Here is a 19,560-nt window from a genome sequence, read left to right on the forward strand (position 1 = left end):
GCCTCAAGCAGAGGTAGGTGTAGACAGGACACAACAAACTTTCAATAGGAAATTGAAAAAGAATGTAGGAAAGTCATCGAAAAGGAAGAAAGTTTTGTTGTTAGGCAGTTCTCATGCCAGAGGTGTAGGCCAACTTCTGCAGGAGGAATTAGGACCAGAATACCAGGTCACAAATTTTTTCAAACCAAGTGCTAGTCTGGATCAGGTGACAGAGGATTTAGGTTCACTCTGTAAAGGATTTACCAGGGAAGACACCGTGGTTATTGTGGGAGGGCCAGGGAACAGCATCGACAGAGATCCTGGGTACAGTATAGAGTGTGACCTGGTAAAGATTGCGTCGGCATCGAGACACACCAATGTTGAATTTGTATCTGTCCTGAGACGCCATGACCGGCCTCATTTGAACTCTTCTGTTGGGAGAGTTAATTTGGAGTTGGAACAGCTGCTTGGGTCGGGTGCGGGGGCTCATATTGGTGTGGTTCCTGTTGATTATCTCAGTAGGTGGGACTATACCAGGCACGGCCTACATCTCAACAGGAAAGGGAAGGGGAAACTGGCTGGGGTAATAGCAGGAAATTTAAGGGGGGGAGGCACTGCCATGAATGGTAAAATACCAGTGGTTACAGGTGTTGGAGCAGCACCTTTTTTAGGATAGGTAAGACAGAAAGATGTCAAGTTCTACGAGAGGTCAGGATTGAAACAAATCTTCAGTTTAGGAAAGAAATTAAACAGCACAATTCTATCACATTTGATCACCAATCACAGCTATCAATTATAAATTTTCACCAATCACCAGAAATTTTATCTCCACCAAGTTGTATCTCAGTCCTAGGTAATTGCATTGATGAATTATAGTCACCCAACCCAGTTGACATAATCTGCCTCTCTGAACACCATGTGACCACTGGTATATGAACTAGGCCTAAGCACAATGAGAAACTCAGACAGGAGAGTACTGCAAATGTTAGAATAAGGAAAGGTTCTCATAAAAGTATAATTAAAAATAATGTAAGTATATTTCATCAAAATATTGGGAGTTTAAAGAATAAAGTAGATGAGCTTCTGGTTTGTTTAGAAGATTTAGAAGCTGAGAATGAAATAGATATACTATGCCTGTCTGAGCATCACATTGTTACTGATATGGATAAGGTAAATGTAAGTGGATATAAGCTCTCTGCACATGTAATGAGAGAAAATATGGAGAAAGGAGGAGTTGCCATATATGTCAAAAGTTATCATTGTGCAAAAAGTATAGAAACAAAAAAGTTTTGTGTAGAGAAACATATAGAAGCATGTGCCTGTGAGCTTAAATTAAATAAAGGCACATTTATAATTGTAACTGTATATAGGTCCCCATCAGGAAATTTTCATCTATTTCTGAAAAATTTGGACTCCTTGTTGTGCTATCTGTCAGACAGGGGGAAGCAAATTATTATTTGTGGGGACTTCAATGTAGATTCTCTGAAAGAGGGTAATAGGAAAAATGACCTTGAAGTATTACTTGGATCTTTCAATTTGACACCCGTTATTGATTTTCCTACTCGGGTGGTAAAGGATAGCAGCTCACTGATAGATAACTTCTTTATAGACCAAGATAAGTTTAACCAGATAAATGCTCAGCCTGTTGAGAATGGTCTTTCTGATCACGGTGCACAGCTAGTTACAATATATGACATAGCTCCATTCAGCAATACTAAACAGTCCTCCAAAGTAGTACGTTCAGTCAACGATTTAACAATTGCAAATTTCAGGGAAAGCCTACAGCAGTTAGACTGGGATGAGGTGTACCGTGAACCTGATGCCAATTTAAAATATAATTTATTTCATGACATTTTTGTAAATGCATTTGAAAACTGCTTCCCCAAGAAAATAGTTAAATATACTCATAAGAAAACTTGTAACAAACCATGGCTTACTAAGGGTATAAAAATATCTTGTAACCGGAAAAGGGAAATGTATCTGACAGCAAGAAAGAGTAGTGACCCAGAAACTATCAAAAATTATAAAAACTACTGTGTTATATTAAGAAAAGTTATTGAAAAATCCAGGAGTATGTGTATCATATCTGAAATCAGCAACTCTGATAATAAAATTAAAACAATTTGGAATATTATTAAAAGAGAAACAGGTCAACCAAGAGCAGAGGAAGACAGTATTACCATCAAATTGAATGAAAACTTTACGAACAAAAAGTCAGAAGTTGAAAATATTTTTAATAATCATTTTCTAAATGTTGTGGATACAGTAGGATCCAGGTGTTCATTAGAAGATGCTAGGCTGTTAATGGAAGAGGCCATACCTATGCAATTTGATACAATTGAAATCTCACCCACTTCTCCCTCTGAAATTAGGAAAATAATAAACTTGCTTAAAAGCAAAAACTCACATGGAATAGATGGCATTTCCAACAAAATACTAAAAGCTTGTTCTCAACAGATAAGTGAGATTCTCAGCCACCTGTCTAATAGCTCTCTGGAACAGAGCATTTTCCCTGATAGACTGAAATATGCTATTGTTATACCTTTGCATAAAAAGGGGGATAGATCTGATGTCAACAATTACCGTCCAATCTCCCTTCTAACAGCTTTATCCAAAATTTTTGAGAAAGTAATGTATTCAAGAGTAGCTTCACATATCTGTAAAAATGAAGTACTAACAAAATGTCAGTTTGGTTTCCAGAAAGGTTTTTCAACAGAAAATGCCATATATGCTTTCACCAGTCAAATTTTGAATGATCTGAATAACCGAACACCACCCATTGGGATTTTTTGTGATCTCTCAAAGGCTTTTGATTGTGTAAATCATGAAATTCTGCTAGACAAGCTCAAGTATTGTGGCATGAGTGGGACAGTGCACAAATGGTTTAATTCGTACCTAACTGGAAGAGTGCAGAAAGTTGAAATAAGTAGTTCTCGTAACATGCAAAGATCAGCACATTCCTCAAACTGGGGAACTATCAAGCATGGGGTTCCACAAGGGTCAGTCTTGGGTCCTTTGTTGTTCTTATTATATATTAATGACTTGCCATTCTATATTCATGAAGAGGCAAAGTTAGTTCTCTTTGCTGATGATACAAGTATAGTAATCACACCTGACAAACAAGAATTAACTGATGAAATTGTCAATACTGTCTTTCAGAAAATTACTAAGTGGTTCCTTGTAAACGGATTCTCACTGAATTTTGATAAGAGACAGTACATACAGTTCCGTACAGGGAATGGTATGACGCCATTAATAAATATAGACCTTAATCAGAAGCATATAGCTAAGGTAGAATATTCCAAATTTTTAGGTGTGTCTATTGATGAGAGATTAAACTGGAAGAAACACATTGATGATCTGCTGAAACGTTTGAGTTCAGCTACTTATGCAATAAGGGTCATTGCAAATTTTGGTGATAAACATCTTAGTAAATTAGCTTACTACGCCTATTTTCACTCATTGCTTTCATATGGCATCATATTTTGGGGGAATTCATCACTGAGGAATAAAGTATTTATTGCACAAAAGCGTGTAATCAGAATAATAGCTGGAGTCCACCCAAGATCATCCTGCAGACATTTATTTAAGGATCTAGGGATATTCACAGTAGCTTCTCAGTATATATACTCTCTTATGAAATGTGTTATTAACAACCAAACCCAATTCAAAAGTAATAGCAGTGTGCATAACTACAATACTAGGAGAAAGGATGATCTTCACTATTCAAGATTAAATCTAACTTTGGCACAGAAAGGGGTGTATTATACTGCCACTAAAGTCTTTGGGCACTTACCAAATAGTATCAAAAGTCTGACAGATAACCAACAAGTATTTAAGAAGAAATTAAAAGAATTTCTGAATGACAACTCCTTCTACTCCATAAAGGAATTTTTAGATATAAATTAAGAAAAAAAAATTTTAAAAATAAAAAAAAAGAAAAGAAAAGAAAAACAAAAAAATAAAGTTGTTACATTAACTTAAGTATGTTGTTAAATTAACCTAATTATGTCATGTATTAGAAAATTCGACTAGTTCCACATCATTACGAAATATCGTATTCATGATCCATGGAACTAGTATTAATCTAATCTAATCTAATCTGGGTGTTGGCCATTTGAAGTTTAATGACACAAATAATATTTCATGGATTTGAACATCACAAAGACAAAACGACATAAGATTATGTGGTTTTTTGGTTTTTGGAAAGATGATCAATATCTACTGACACTCTTTACCAAGTCAGAATTAATGAAATGACCAAGGCATTTAAGCTTGATGCAAGCAAATGTTATTACCACCATCTCAAATGTCTGGTGAAATCAATAAATATTATGTCACTTTCCTCTTTTCTATATCACTGATACTCCATTTCAGGTATCACAAACTGGGTGCTATTAACTAAAATTTGCATTAAGGAAGCTTTATATTCTGAGATTTATAGTCCATCACGCATGTGAGGAAGTGAGTGAGTTCGTGTCTGTGTGTGCACAGGAGCAAGAGAATGGATGGATGCAGGGGAGGAACAAGGAACAAATAGAAAGTGCAAAACAGAAGATTTAAAAACATAAAAATGTATCTAAAACAGAACTACGTTGTTTCCTTTTATGTTACTGGAGAGAGAAAAAGGGCGCAAGACAAGGATGTTAAGAGAATAAAGAATTTGTAAGGAAACAGGGAATTCAAAACAGAATTATTTAACAAGTTTTGAGAAGAATGACTGATAAAGAAACGAAATTAAGAGGGAGGGAGGTTTAATACACATATGACTTACTACCTGGAAATACATAATGTTATGGTACGACACACATAGCACGGTTGTGGGTGGGAGGGGGTGGGGAGGAGCAGGAAATTATAAGTCTACAAAAGAAAAATAATAATATTATTCAATTATATTGGTATTGAAACCACTGTTTTGGTGGGTGCTATGCCGATCGGTGTGCTCTGTTTCCTAAGGTTTTAGGAAACAATTCAAAGGAGAGGGGGGGGGGGGGGGGAAGAGTTTAATTGTGGAGTGTATGGAGATGTGAGCGGATCACACATCGAATTAAGCACTAGAATATTTGGAGCAATTTCAACCAATACATGTACCTGCATGAATTACTATCTGGGAAAAAACACCTGTGAGGGTAACAGTCTCCAAGGGTGACAGTAGAAGCGCAATAAAATCTGAGGCACAAATTTCAACAAAACTTGACATACCGTACATCACAATTATCACCCTTCGACTGTGATTGCTAACAGATAATTTGTACAGTTGTATATTTGAAATTTCTGAATACTGAGATATAGTTTAGTTACAGTATGTATTAATATTCACTCACAAATTATTAACAGTTAATTTCCCAATTACATATGACAACAGTTTATGAATGTTTAACAGTAGGATTTTCAGCCCCATTGTTTTAAAATTATTCAGTCTCCAGAAAAATCAAAACTTTTTCTGCTAAAAACATATCTGTTCTTTATAAATTTTGTGTAAGAAACAAATGACGTTTACTGCTGTGGGTCTACTAAGCTTCGCCCAAAAATAACTGCGGGCACAAAATTGTTGAAAAATTGTCACGGTCGATTTTTACCCAATTTTGAAATGATGCCTGGAAATGATGAATAGTACGGTGCCAAATTTTAAAGGGGTGTCTAGTTCCAATTTTAAGTAGTCATAAGCTTTGCCAAAATTAGAGTAGAGCTTGGATGAAAACTTTTAGCCCTCCATGAATGTGTCGTCAAACTGGTTTGTTTTCTATCTTGAGATAAAAGTTTGCACAGCTTAGTACAGTATATAGGGAACATCTGTGCAAAATTTCTATCAGTTTCAACTTGGTCAGATGGTAATCACAGGTCTGTTAGGTGGGGAGTGTCTCCCGACAGTACGCACTTGGCTGTTTTGACGTTTGGCTGCCGGAAGTCACGTGACTGTCCCTTCAGTAAACACTTTGCTGCGAGGACGGTTTTCATGCGGTGCAGTTGCATCAGTATGGAGATCACTGAGTTGCACACATGAATACTGAAGGAATTAGTTAAGCACGAAGTAATTTCCATCTTACGATTTAGTCCTTCATGTTCAATAAACAGAATAGTGTAAAATTTCCGCAGTAGGCCCATACTGAAATTTACGTAATTGATATATGTGCGTACAGATTCGCCGAAATATTGCGTCAGGTTTTTTTTTCCCTTTCTTTCTGTGGATCTTAGTTGTTATAACGAAATGTGCGTAAAATATGGAAAATAAATGTGGTTAAAAGGTTAACACAAGGCTATACTGCTCGTAAGTCTGCTACCTCGGTTTATTTCGCATTCACATGTAGGGGGACCAAACCGAGGAATATGAGGTATTTTTAATATTTTGGACGACGAAAAGCGGCTTTTAAGTAGCCATAGTATAGTTCCAGCCCTGTTGAAAACTTGCATAAGGAATGCTGTATGGTGAAAAAAGATCATGGCTAGACCTGAACAGAGTCATAATTTGTACAACTCTAGAAAACGTCTTTAGCTTCCAGCAAAAAAAAAGGGGTGAAAATCTTGAAAGTGTTTACCCTGATCTTAGATATAATGTAATGGATAATGCTACATGGCCCAAGAATATTGTGATGTATCGTTTTTTTTATTCCATAGTGTCGCCAATACTCCTGTGAAATAATCTTTTCTGTGACAAACAGAAAGAAGAATTAAGTGTAAACGGGTCACATAGTGCTCAAAAAGTTACTCCCATAATGCCTGTATCTTAGAACTAAACTTAATGTGTTATCACTTTTTATAGAAGTGAAGTCAATTTTACTGTGTATGTAAACATTGGTTATCAGCACAAGAAGCAGGGTAGCATAACTGAATTGAATGCCTAAATTCAATAAGTGCATGGTGCAGAACACCTGCTTCCTTCGGTGATGTATCTAAATATACCAACAGAAAATCTAGTGTTAAATAAATTGATTTAAAAAGCTACTGTGTGGACTTAGATTTTGAGTTGGCTGCTTCGGACTTATTAAATCTTATTATAATAATTGTTGTCTAGTATACCATTCTCCAGATGGCAACTTTGAAAATTTTCTCGTCTAAATAGAATCTTGGCTGTGCTATTTTATGCACTTGAGAAATCAGAAATTGCACTGGGTGTTCATTTCAATGTACACTTTTGCAAGGAGAGTTCTAAGGAGGAAAATTTATGAATCTATTAACAATTTATGGACTATTTGTAGCATGTCATTTACCAACCAGAGGTGATGCCTGCCTTGACACTGTTATCCCAAATCTAAATACATGGGACTATGAGATGACTTTAGTTGACCCAATGACGTCTGCCAACAGAGCACTAGTCATGGGACTTTATACAAAGAGAACTAATAATCAACCAGCTGTTTCCTAGCATTCTAATTATGTATTCACAAAAAGGATCATTAACAAGGAAACATTAAACTCTTTTCAAACAGCGCTAACTGCAGTAGACTCACAGGTGGGATTACAAGAAATGGCTGTAATTAATGCATTTAAAGAGTTATTTCAGACCATCAAAACCAAATTTGATTACAGCTATCCACAGAAGACCAAAAAATGTCGCAACACAGGCAAACTCTGTGTGTGGTAAAGTATTTTGTCATAACAGACATGACATTTAAGCACTTTTGAGAATTTCAGCCAGTTTTCTTTTACATAGAAACTAAGACTTGCTGTAGCGTGACACTAAATCCTTGATTTTTGTGCTCAAACACAGTAGTAAAATCATGACAAATTCCATTACTTTCTTTGTTGTCTTTTGTTAACTCAAATCCTTTACCAAACACTGATACATACCAATTATAATGTTTCATTGTGCAATTCAGTTTTATTTACACAGTTAGATATCACTGAATTATAGAATACAGTTTGAATGAGCCAAGATGGTGGGACAGCATTATTTTAGTATACCATGATTAACAAAACTCAAAAAATGCAGAAGTAAATTTAAATTTTTATTCACCTTCAACTACATGGAATCTCTCTCTCTCTCTCTCTCTCTCTCTCTCTCTCTCACACACACACACACACACACACACACACACACACACACACACACACACACACACACAAATTGACATAATGTACAAGACCACCTTTATGTGCATTAACAATATTAGGAAAAGGATAGTTTGCTATTCGCTGTAAAGGTGACATGTTGAGTTGCAAACAGGCACAATGTAAAGACTGTTACACATTTAGCTTTTGGCCAAAGACTTCTTCAGAAAAGAAAACACAAAAAGATTTACACACACAAGCACACTACCTGCACACATCTCCACTATCTGCAGTGGGAGATATTGGTCATGTGTGCTTGCTAGTGTTAATCTGTTTGTGTTTTGTTTTCTGGAGAAGGCTTTGGCCAAAAACTAAATGTGTAACATTCTTTACATTGTGCCTGTCTGCAACTCAACATGTCACCTTTACAGTGAGTGGCAAACTATTTTTTTCCTAATATTGTTGATATTCCAACCTGGAGTTTACTTTTTTTTAAACACTTAATCACCCCTCACAAAATCCTTCTCTGCTTTGTGGAAAAAAATCTAGCCTGAGATTCAATCTTGGCATTCACATTTACATTGTTTTCTTCTGAGAAAGAAAAATCTTTATTAAGATTACCAATGATCTTCTTCAGATCCTTCAATACTTTGGCCTTAGTCTCCTGTCCACACTGTGTTCCTTTGCTGAGTGCAACTATAGTTTCACAGTGAGACATCACATCCTGTGCAAATGTGTCAGCAGATTTTTCTGAATTGCCAGAAAGCAATGCTGACACATATTCATTGTCTGCACTAGAGGGCAAGGAACACTGTTCACTCTCCTGGACAGCACCAGACAATGATTTAGCACATGCATGTATATGCTTACATATGTTGAAATTTAAAATGTTGTCTAAACAGCTGCATTTATACGAATGTACACATATGTTGCAGGTATTGCACTTAAGTGAACATTTTCTTTCGCATATCAGTTCTGAATTTTTTACAACAACATACACTTCACAACCAGTGGAAGAAAGCACTTCCCACAACCCTTCACCCCTGCATAAAATCATCCCATTTGTTATAGTTGAGCTATTGTTGTGGCTTGCTTTCACTCTTGACGCCCTAGAGCACTGCTTACGTTTTGAGAGCTTCACTAAGCCCTCATATACTTTGTCTCTCACTAAACATAACAAAGCATTTAATGACTTATCCAGCCTTCTGCACTTTTTCCCTTCTAGATAACTGTATTTAATAACTTTATGTAGGGACTCCAAGTAATTGTTTGTATTAATGCCCAATCGGTGCCTAAAACAATACGCCCACTTTTCCACTCGCTGGCAGTACATCTTAAGAAAGTACCTGCCAAATTCTGCAGTATCCGGATCATTCAATAAGTCTTCCATCACTTTCTACAGACTACAACTAAAAACATCTATATCCAGTTCAGTCTGAAGTCGCTTTAGTGAACTAAACACTGCTGATTTTTTCTCACTACCCCCAGAAATTCTCCTTAAATTCTGAGACCAGTTCCGTTGTATATGCCAAGAACACAGCAACTGGTTTGGCACAGGTCCCATTACTGCTGACCATGCATTATAAAATGCTGGTGCATCGTCAGACATAAACACATTGGTCTTTACAGTGCCCACCCTTTCTCTCACACATTTGAAATAAAAAGACAGTAAGCACATGTCTCCCCTATTTGAAAAACAAAATGCAACTGGCATTCCAGCACCATATCTATCAACAACGACAATAGTAAAAAGTTGAAAATCGTATGCAGTCATGCCATGAGTGCCATCCACACATATTTTATCTTCTCCATACTTTAGAAGTTGTTCAGCCTGAAAGTCTGTCATTATAATAAGAATGAAGTCTTCATCTTGAAAATTAGGATCCACTTGTTTTTGCTGCTTGAAATACAGTACTGGGTTGTCACTTTGTCTCTTCATTTCTTCAACCCACAATTTCACACTCACTGCATCATTTTCATGCTTCTTCGTTGCATAACCAATATCAAAATCCCTTTTTATATTATGCAAATCTTTTTTCTCAAGGAAATGGATTCTTTCCACACTTGCAGCGATTGGTGCACTTCGGACATCTTGTAAGACTCGTCCAACAGGTACACCCTGTGACAGCCATCCTGAAAAAAGAAAAAAAAAAGGAAATAAAAATGAAGCACATTGATAGACCCTACGTCTGTTCACACAAATAAATTTGATAATTTCATGTTTCATGTACATAAGTGTAACATAATCCATTTTACCTGCCAACTCTGCCCTCTCGTTCCCATGCAGAAATGTTCTTCCAACATCTTGGGTGTGTCCCATATGTTTTGGAAAAAATTTTAAGCAGCATTTGTCCTCTGTTATTGCCACTTGCATGTTGGATGGGCAAGTACTGCCTATTTTATTCGTGCCCATACTTTTGACACACCTGGCACCTGTTCCTTTAGAATTGAAATTGAAAGAGCGATGGCAGTGGTAATATCGAACACGTTTTTCTAGTCGCTCCTGCTCCGAACAATTCATTACATAACGAACATGGTTTACTTTTTCGTAAGAAATTTTCCACTCTTCAAAGTCTGAAAAAATGTTAAGACAGTATTTTTAAGTCATGTACTTGGGATCAACAAAATTTACTAAAACGTGACTAACACAATAAATATAAAAAACAAACCTGCAAGACAACCAAATTCTATCTCCTGGCACTCAAAACTAACGTCATGGTTCTCTTGAATATGTGTTCTCAGTGTGTCATAGGTGAGAAACGAGAGAGAGCACTGTGGGCAAATAATGCGGCATTTCCGACTGTTTTCCTCCGACTTCATGCCATGCACAGTTATTTGATGACGTTTTAATGAACTGCATCTCATAAATGCAATTCCGCACTGGGGACACAATTCACTGCCTTTTCCTTTTTTAGACACATGGATATCAAGTTCATGAACTTTCCTCATATGGGCGTAGAGGTTCTTTCGCATTTTAAACTCTGAACTGCATTCCTCACACTTATAGAGCGTTTCTTGGGAATCACTCATGTTTGCTAAAACAAACTAAACAATAACAAGAAACAATAACAAAACGTAACAGCAGCAACGAAATAACAAGAAGCAGCAACAAACAACGAAAGCAGTTAAATGGAGCACAAGGCAAACATCAACATGAATGGCGTCTTCGAACAGGATGCCTCGTCACGTGAAACCAACTTCCGGTCAGTAAACGTCAAAACAGCCAAGTGCGTACTGTCGGGAGACACTCCCCTGTTAGGTGTTGAAGACACAACATGTAGTCTTCCAATGCTGACAAGCATATATCAGATTTAAAACACTGTTGTCATGTGAACCACATTAAATAATTATTTAAATGTCACGACATTCATTCATAGTTAGTAGCGCTTATTACGAAGTCTGTGTCATCCAAAAGCTGTGGCTGGTTAGACAGCTTCAAAAATAAGAAAACTGATGCATCACAATTATCGGCATGTACAGTATTATTACAAAAAATATAAATAGTTTAAGCATTTTACTATAAATACATTTCATCTACCATCAAAATTTTACGAACTATGACAGATTTACTAGTTTTGGTGGAAGTTCGGTAAATCCATTTACTTTCCACACTCAAGTGGAATATTGCGGGCGTCGTTCTGCTTACTTATTTATTTATTTCCTTTAATCTATCCAGTGGGAAGACCTGCACTTCCACGGATGTGACCATTCTTTGAGCTATAGATTCAGAAAGCCGTCTTGCTGTCTTGGACAGTGGACAGCTTGGTGCAGGTGTTGTGTTCGTGTAATCATGCGTCTTACTTAAGGAATCTAAATTCTTCTTAACATAATGGAAGCACAAATATACATAATAGCTGTAAACAGTCATTTTCAATTTTGTGAATCACGGCATTCATAAATTATTCTCAAGTAGCCGTAGAGTTAAAATTTTCCGTTTACTCTCCAACCGAAAGCGGGGGTGCACGGCCTGTCATGACACTTGTGCAGATGACAATTTCACATAATCGTGAAGAAATATGTACTGTCCGACGATGAAGATTGCACACAACTCACTCCCCAGTTATTATCATGTGCTCACCATATCCAGTTCGAATTGTTTTGAAACGTTACCGAAGTGCTACTATTAAAAATAATGCGATTCGTAATTTCTAACTTTCTTAACCTTGTAAATATCATCATCATCAACAGCAAACACAGTATAAACTTGTTTTTTGGGCCTTGGGGATGCCAACCAGCTGCTGTCAGTGAATTTTTGAGTATTTGCTATAGTGGTGGTACACTGTTAAAATCTGTCTAAAATCATGTTTTTTTTCAAAATGATTGTTGTGCATATTCACTGTTACTACGCAATATTGAACAGACAGTAAATAGTATTACGTTCCATAACAACATTTAACTTTTGTGACATGTTGGCCCATCTCCAGGATAACCGCTGAAAAACAAACGCCTACTGCTGAGTGTATCGACGTTTTAACGATATCGCTTCAGTGTTCTCAGAGTGCCGAACTGCCGCTTTATCGGTACTCTTTTTTTATCTTTATTGTTATTTTAAACACCTTGTACAAAGGTGTACTCATTCCCCAGTTATTATCATGTACTCACCATATCCAGTTCGAATTGTTTTGAAACGTTACCGAAGTGCAACTATTAAAAAAATGCGATTCGTAATTTCTAACTTTCTTAACCTTGTAAACATCATCATCAACAACAGCAAACACAGTATAAACTTGTTTTTTGGGCCTTGGGGATGCCAACCACCGGGAGTGGTACAATTTATGACTCGGTGCTCTGTTTACTTTCGCCCAACTTATAGAATTCGCCGCACGCCGCTAGTTGTAAACACTTAAACAGCTCAACGTTTCGATTTATGTGTAATAGTGGTGGGCAGGAAATCGCGTATCTGTTAGAAATCACAGTGATTGAGAAGTCACAGATATCACAGTAGCAACTTTACAGAATCTAACTGCGATTTCAGTCACAGTTAGCAGTCGCAAGTAGTATTTCACATTCAAAGACGTGAGCCATCTATTGGTCGAATTTAGCACTGCTTTCTGCGATTTCAGTCACAAGTCGCAACTAGCAACTAAAAAGCGCGGTTAACAGTGGCATCTGTTGGCCGAAGTTCGTACTACGTCCATCTCTGCGGTACGCTATGGAGTCTAACTGCGATTTCCGTGACAAGTCGCAACTAAGAGTCGCAAGTAGCAACTAAAAAGCGCAGTTAGCACTGCCATCTGTTGAGCAAAGTTCATACTACGCTATTCGCTACCGAGTCAAACTGCGATTTCTGTGAGAAATCGCAACTAAGAGTCGCAAGTAGCAACTAAAAAGCGCAGTTAACATACTTTTCCTAGTGTCATCTGTTGACCGACGTATGTACTTCGTGATTAGAGTCTTGTGCCTCACGAGATCGATGTGCTGTGTGTGCATATGAAGGGCTTATTTCAATAGTGGTACAAGTCCATTTTTGTTAATTTTGAGACATAGAGTCGTAAAGTTAAATGAGTGCTGAAAAATCTGCAGTTGAGATATCAGAAATATTCGAGCATATGGCTTCTTGCTAGAGATGAACCTTTATTTATGTTTGTTTGGATCACTAATTTCAGAAGCATTATAGACAGAAAAGTGTAGGTAATGGACTTGTACCACTATTGAAATAAGCCCTTCATATTATATGACGACATGCACATTCAGCATCAGTTATGGTTGGTCAAATACTGCTGTGACTCTGAATGTATTATATTAATAAGAAGCAACATTGCCTTTTTCTCCTGAAAATATCAAGTAACGTAACAAATGTGTTTGATTCTGCTTCCAGTTACAGTTTTGGTTAATACTCCACATGCCTACAGGACTTTGCAATGTTAACACAGCAGAACTCAGACATCTGTATAAGTGTAGAGAAATTAAAACAGTCATATGAATGCCTCACTTTTGTTCCGACACAGTTCAAGACTCCGGAGAAAAGTTTTACACCTGGTGTTCTACATGGCAACTTCACACACTAGAACTTTTTGCCGACACTGCTACCACCTACATAAGTAAGCTTTTCCTGTGTCACTTTCAAGTAATGCACTCAAGCTATTCCTGATTTAACTGGGAGATCTGTACTTCCCACTTTCATATCAACAGCCTCAAAATGCATATTGTAGACTTCGGGATATGTTACAGGTCAGTGTCACATCAAGATTGTGGAGAAAGGGGGGGGGGGGGCACGTCGGTATCCAGCAAGTGTTTACCAATAAATAAGTGGCGGAAAATTACGGGTATAGGACGGCTTAACATGTGGAAACTGAGATTTTTATTATTCACTCAATGTATTTAACATTTATTATTCCTTTAAAATCGCACAACAACTTCAATGAAACACTTTAATCAGTCACACACTTATTTCATAATTATTTCACTTTTAAACTGCAAATCCTCTAAGAGCTGTCTTGAATCTTCACGAGTCTCTCTCAACAGCCTTGATGTGGATAGATATGTACAGCAACCAGTAATCAGTCAGAACTGCGTCTGCAAAAACACAAGGATTATTAAACAATTTTTGCTGTCACTAATTACTAGCAATATAATTGACAGAGTAGATTGCTAATATTTGCTATATCACATTCGCAAGAACGATCTCACTGAAGTAATTAAGTCCATCAAACCGCTTAGAAACTAACCTGTCGTCTGACGAAAACGGTCTAAAGACTGGCAATTTCTTCAGATCTGTTGACAATGATATTTTGAATTTATCACTTTACTGAGTGACTGAAATGTAGTTCAGGTACCTATGAACATAACAATATGTTAGAATTCATTTTCTAAACACGAACTATTACGGTACTGTGCGGCTACTTACATATTAACTGCACTATTAATATTTTCACAGTTGTTTCTTTAATACAAAATTAAAGCCAACGGAAGAATAAACGTAAAACATACTTACCAATGACAGGTTTGTTGAGATGCAATTTTCTGTGTGGACAGATGTAACTTTTTCATACGGTGGTACGTCGCAGAAACCGCAGGAGTCACAGAAATCGCAGAAGTAGCAGAAGTCACAGAAATCGCAGAAGTAGCAGAAATCGCAGAAGTAGCAGAAGTCGCAGAAATCGCGGAAGTAGCAGAAGTAGCAGTGGCGGAGGGATACGCGACTTAGGTTCCTTAACTGCGACTCGTAACTGCGACAAATCACAGTTAAGGATAACAAATACTGAAAAGTAGCATTCACAGAAATCACTGATATCGGAAAATCGCAGTTTAGCCCATCACCATGTGTAACTGTAAATAGATAGTTACCGACTTAAGAGTATCGTTGCAGTGGAATATCGCTGATCGACAACTCTCACACCGCGTAAAGGCCCGTCCACACGCAACGATCTGTCTGTGCAAATGTCTGCGCACATCACATCTGCGCAGACAGATCGTTGCGTGTGGACAGAAGATTTGCACCAACCTGAGGTGTGTGCAAACCTGGAAGTTGGAGTTGGAGGTTTGAGCGAAACCTCTCAAATCTGTGGGTTCAAACCACATCTGCGCAGACAAGTTGGAGCGTGTGGACAGGAGATCGCCGCAAATCTGGCGCGAAACAGCTGTTTGCTCAGTCTAGTGTTTGTATTTGTGCGCACAGGGCATTAAAATGGCTGATACTCGTCAGTGTTCTCGAGAGTTTGTTAGTGAATTCATTGAAATATATAGAAACCACCCATGTTTCTGGAAGATTAAAAGTAAAAAATATAGTGACCGAGACAAAATGACGGCACCATACAATGCTCTAATTGAAAAATTGTGGGTAGTTGACCCCTCGGCAAAGAGAGAAATAGTAATAAAAAAATAAAAAATTCTTTGCGAACTGTTTACCGAAAAGAGTTATCCAAAGTTCAGAAACCTAGAAGATCGGGTGTAGGAGTAGATCAAGTATACCAGCCAACGTTATGGTATTTTGATCTGCTTGGCTTTCTTAAGGTTCGCCCTGCAAATCTCGCGGTAAATTTACGTGAGAAAACTGCTTTCCTTTTCCAGCCACTGTCTACACCATTTTGACCGCTTTCTCTGTTTCCTGCGGTTGGTCTGAATGTTTTTTGCAACGCAAGTTGCGAACACAGACCACAACAGAACTTCCTCCATTTCTATATATTAAAAGAACTGAATTAAATTTTTGACGTTTACGGGGAGTGTAGTCGCTAGCCACTGATATTTCTTTTTTCCACCGACAGATGGCGGGCGAGTAGTAGATTGGGGTTTGTGTCGTGTGAACACACCACATTTGCAGCGATCTTTTGCATGTACAGACATCTGCGCCGATGTCTGCGCAGACAGATCGTTGCGTGTGGACCGGGCTTAATCAAGACCACCTACAATACATTTATTGTAGGTGGTCTTGACGTAATTCGTTTGTCGTCATCTTGCCCCATGATATCTACATCTAGAACCACACCTTTAATGATGGTGTTACGAATATATTACATCCCATTCAGACAATCATTCTTCCCTCGCTCCATATGGAACGGGAATAGACCCTAATAACGGGAACAATGCGACGTATCCTCTGTCATGCGCTTCTCGGTCGTTGCAGAGTATGATTCTAGATGTAGATATCATGGAGCAAGATGACGACAAACGAATTACGCGGTATCAGAGTTATCGTTTCTTGAAACTTTGTTAGGAGACTTTCTCAGGACAGTTCATGTTTATCTTCAAAAGTCTGCCAGATCAATTTCTTTAGCATCATCAATACAATGGTTATGAGATGTCAAGTGTATTAAAGTAATTACTCAAAATGCTATGTGACTAATTTGGTAGTTATTAGGATTGTTTCCACCACTATTTGAAGACATCATGTGTCAAAGCATACGGGTGTATTGTCAGTTTCATATTTTCCAATATACCGATTGTGCGCGCTGTTAAATTATTTTTCATATTTTGACGCTGTAGGTACTATTATACAGCAGCGTATGCATTATCAGTAAATCAGATAGACTCAGCTTTACAAAAGGCCTTAAGTACGACGCACTTGTTGTTGGAAAAGTGCAAATGTTACAGTGTCTATTTAATATCTCATTTGATTTCATGAAACAAGACCTTGAAAACATTGCGAGGATGAATAATGCAGCGTCTGTTGTTATTTTCCTCCACCTATGGTTTTAACTGTTCACAAGTAACATTAATCTCAAAACCCACAAAGTATGTCTTTATAATTTATTCATTTATTTCTAGTTCTATAGAACCGAATCCGAACAGTTCTCAGGACAGTTTTACAAATTATTGTTTAGTACAGAATTACACTGAATTTATGTGATGAAAGATATAAACAATGTACGAGTAACAGAAAATTAAGGGCAATTTAACATACGACCTGCCTTACGTTCTTGCTAGGAATATACAGGTACAGATAAATGTAAGTTATGTCGTACGTAAACCAAGAATGATGTTATGCAGTGTGACTAAGGAATCTATCTGTACTATAATAATATCCGTGTAGAAGTAACTACTTTAGTTTTTCTGTAAACTTGGGTATGTTTCCAACCAGATCTTTAGTTTGTGATGAGAAGGCTTTCAAAATCTTGGTGCCACTGTCCAGAACCCTATTTTGCACCATTTCCTTTCTCTCTTTTTTTTTTTTAGATCATAGTGGACACAAAGAATCCTACAGCTGTCATAATTACAGTATGAACAAGTGGTTTTGAGTAAGCTGCTGTTTTTAGTAACAAAGCATATCAGGGAAAAAATATATTGTGCAATTGTTGTAAATAATTGAAGATTTATTCACAGATTTCCACATGAGTACCTGGGATGGTCTCTACACACAATTCACAATTCTTATAGCTCATTTCTGCGCATAGAACAACTTTTTTGCTAATGGCTGTTTTCCTGAGAATGTTATACCATAGGCCAGGGACGGGCAGGAATCCTGCATGTGTGCAGTGCACTTGCACGCGTGCAGTTAACAGGTGTTCTGCGTGCACACAGGGGCAAGCTGGTCACCCGCTTATCTCCCCTCCCCACCATACCTTCTGTCCACTCCTCCCCCTGTAATGCGTTTTGTTTTTCTAGCCTGCTTTGTTGAATGATGGAATAAGATTAGCAGGAGTGCTTGAAATAAATCATGGTTTGAGAGAGTACCTATTAACTACGATACGTCTTATTTAATTATCACAGGTGGAGTTTACAATACGTTTAATATCTGGAACAAAATTTCTACATACAGACAAACGCAAACAGTTACGTAACTTTTCATCACTTATGTTTGCTCTTAAACCGAGACTTATTAATTCAGCGAATGGTTTTCCAGCTCTCACTATATTAAGCGCAATTTTATAGCTTGCACGTACCACTGGGGTATTATTGTTGTCGTCCTGAAAAATTGAAAAGAGTGCTCCATAAAATGTTACATCCGTTAGATGAGAGACATGACGAAAGAAAATCGCAGATCTCTCGTGACAACGGCAACTAGGACAGATGCATCTAATATCGTCAGGTCGCCCTTCTCCATCCGCTCAGAATCCGACAATAAATTGTACTCGTCCATGTGAAATTTATTATAATGGCCTTCAATACTAAACTACCGCTGATCAGCGAGAATACTGCCACATATTAAACATTTCGAATTTTCACGTATTTGCACAAAGAAAAAATGATTCTCCCATTACTTTTTAAAAGATAGCAAATCTCCACGTCTCCGTTTCCTTGATTCACTCTGCATTTTCCGGTTCTTGAAATACAACGTTCACTACGCAGTGGTCGCTTCGCATCAATGTCCGCGGCTTAGCCTTGTACTACACTGCCGCAACCTGCCGGCTGTCTCCACGATTGCACGCGAGCAGCACACGTGCAGCGCTGTGCGCTCACGAGCCGCGTGCAACGTTTGCCCGCCCCTGCCATAGGCTATAAATGTATGAAAATAGCCAACGAATGCTGTATTTATTTTGCTCATTTCACTACTGTCAGATATAATCCTTGTGTCAAATATTACTGTGCTTAATCTTTTGCACATATCTTTAATGTGATGGTGCCACGTCAGTTTGCTGCCCATATGCAGACAAAATCTTGGAGGACTCAACACTGAAGATCTCGTATTTACCCATTTTGGGATTTCTTTCGTCTGCAACATTAGTGTTAAAGAAGAAATGAACATAATTTGTTTTTTTTTTTTAATTGACTGAAAGATCAATAATTTCAGACTAGTTTCTCATATCTGCAAATGCCTTATTTACCTCACTGAATGTATTTCATAAAGGATTATTAATTGATATAGTGGTGTCACCGGCAAATATGGTGACCTTTTCGTGTTCTGCATGTATAAGAATATCGTTTATATACATTAAAAAAAGCAGTGGGCCTAATAATGAGCCTTGATGCACTGTAATGCCAATGGAGCCCCTGGCTGAAGATACATTGGCACTGTGCAATCTTCCCATGATTACTTTCTGCTTTCTACTACACAGGTAAGATTCAAGTCGCTGGCCTGCTATTCCACTCATTCCTAAGTTATTGGCTTTATCCATGAAAATATGGCGACTGACGCTGTCAAAAACGTTTCACAGAGTGCAGTATATTCTACTGCAACATATTGTCATTTATGGATTCCAACACATTCTCAACAAA

The 19,560-nt window shown here is 37.6% G+C and overlaps 1 protein-coding gene across 1 annotated transcript; it reads right to left on the minus strand.

The window, feature by feature from the left end:
• Positions 1-7,826: 7,826 nt before the first annotated feature.
• LOC124551308 lies at positions 7,827-11,214 on the minus strand. Its single transcript, XM_047126317.1, has 3 exons — positions 10,638-11,214; positions 10,225-10,542; positions 7,827-10,101 (listed from the first exon to the last, which is right to left on the minus strand). Exons 1-3 carry the CDS (start codon positions 10,996-10,998, stop codon positions 9,365-9,367), a joined length of 1,416 nt encoding a protein of 471 aa, XP_046982273.1. The 5' UTR covers positions 10,999-11,214; the 3' UTR covers positions 7,827-9,364.
• Positions 11,215-19,560: the final 8,346 nt, after the last annotated feature.

This window comes from Schistocerca americana, chromosome 9 (assembly GCF_021461395.2).
Source record: "Schistocerca americana isolate TAMUIC-IGC-003095 chromosome 9, iqSchAmer2.1, whole genome shotgun sequence".
Lineage (NCBI taxonomy): Eukaryota > Metazoa > Arthropoda > Insecta > Orthoptera > Acrididae > Schistocerca > Schistocerca americana.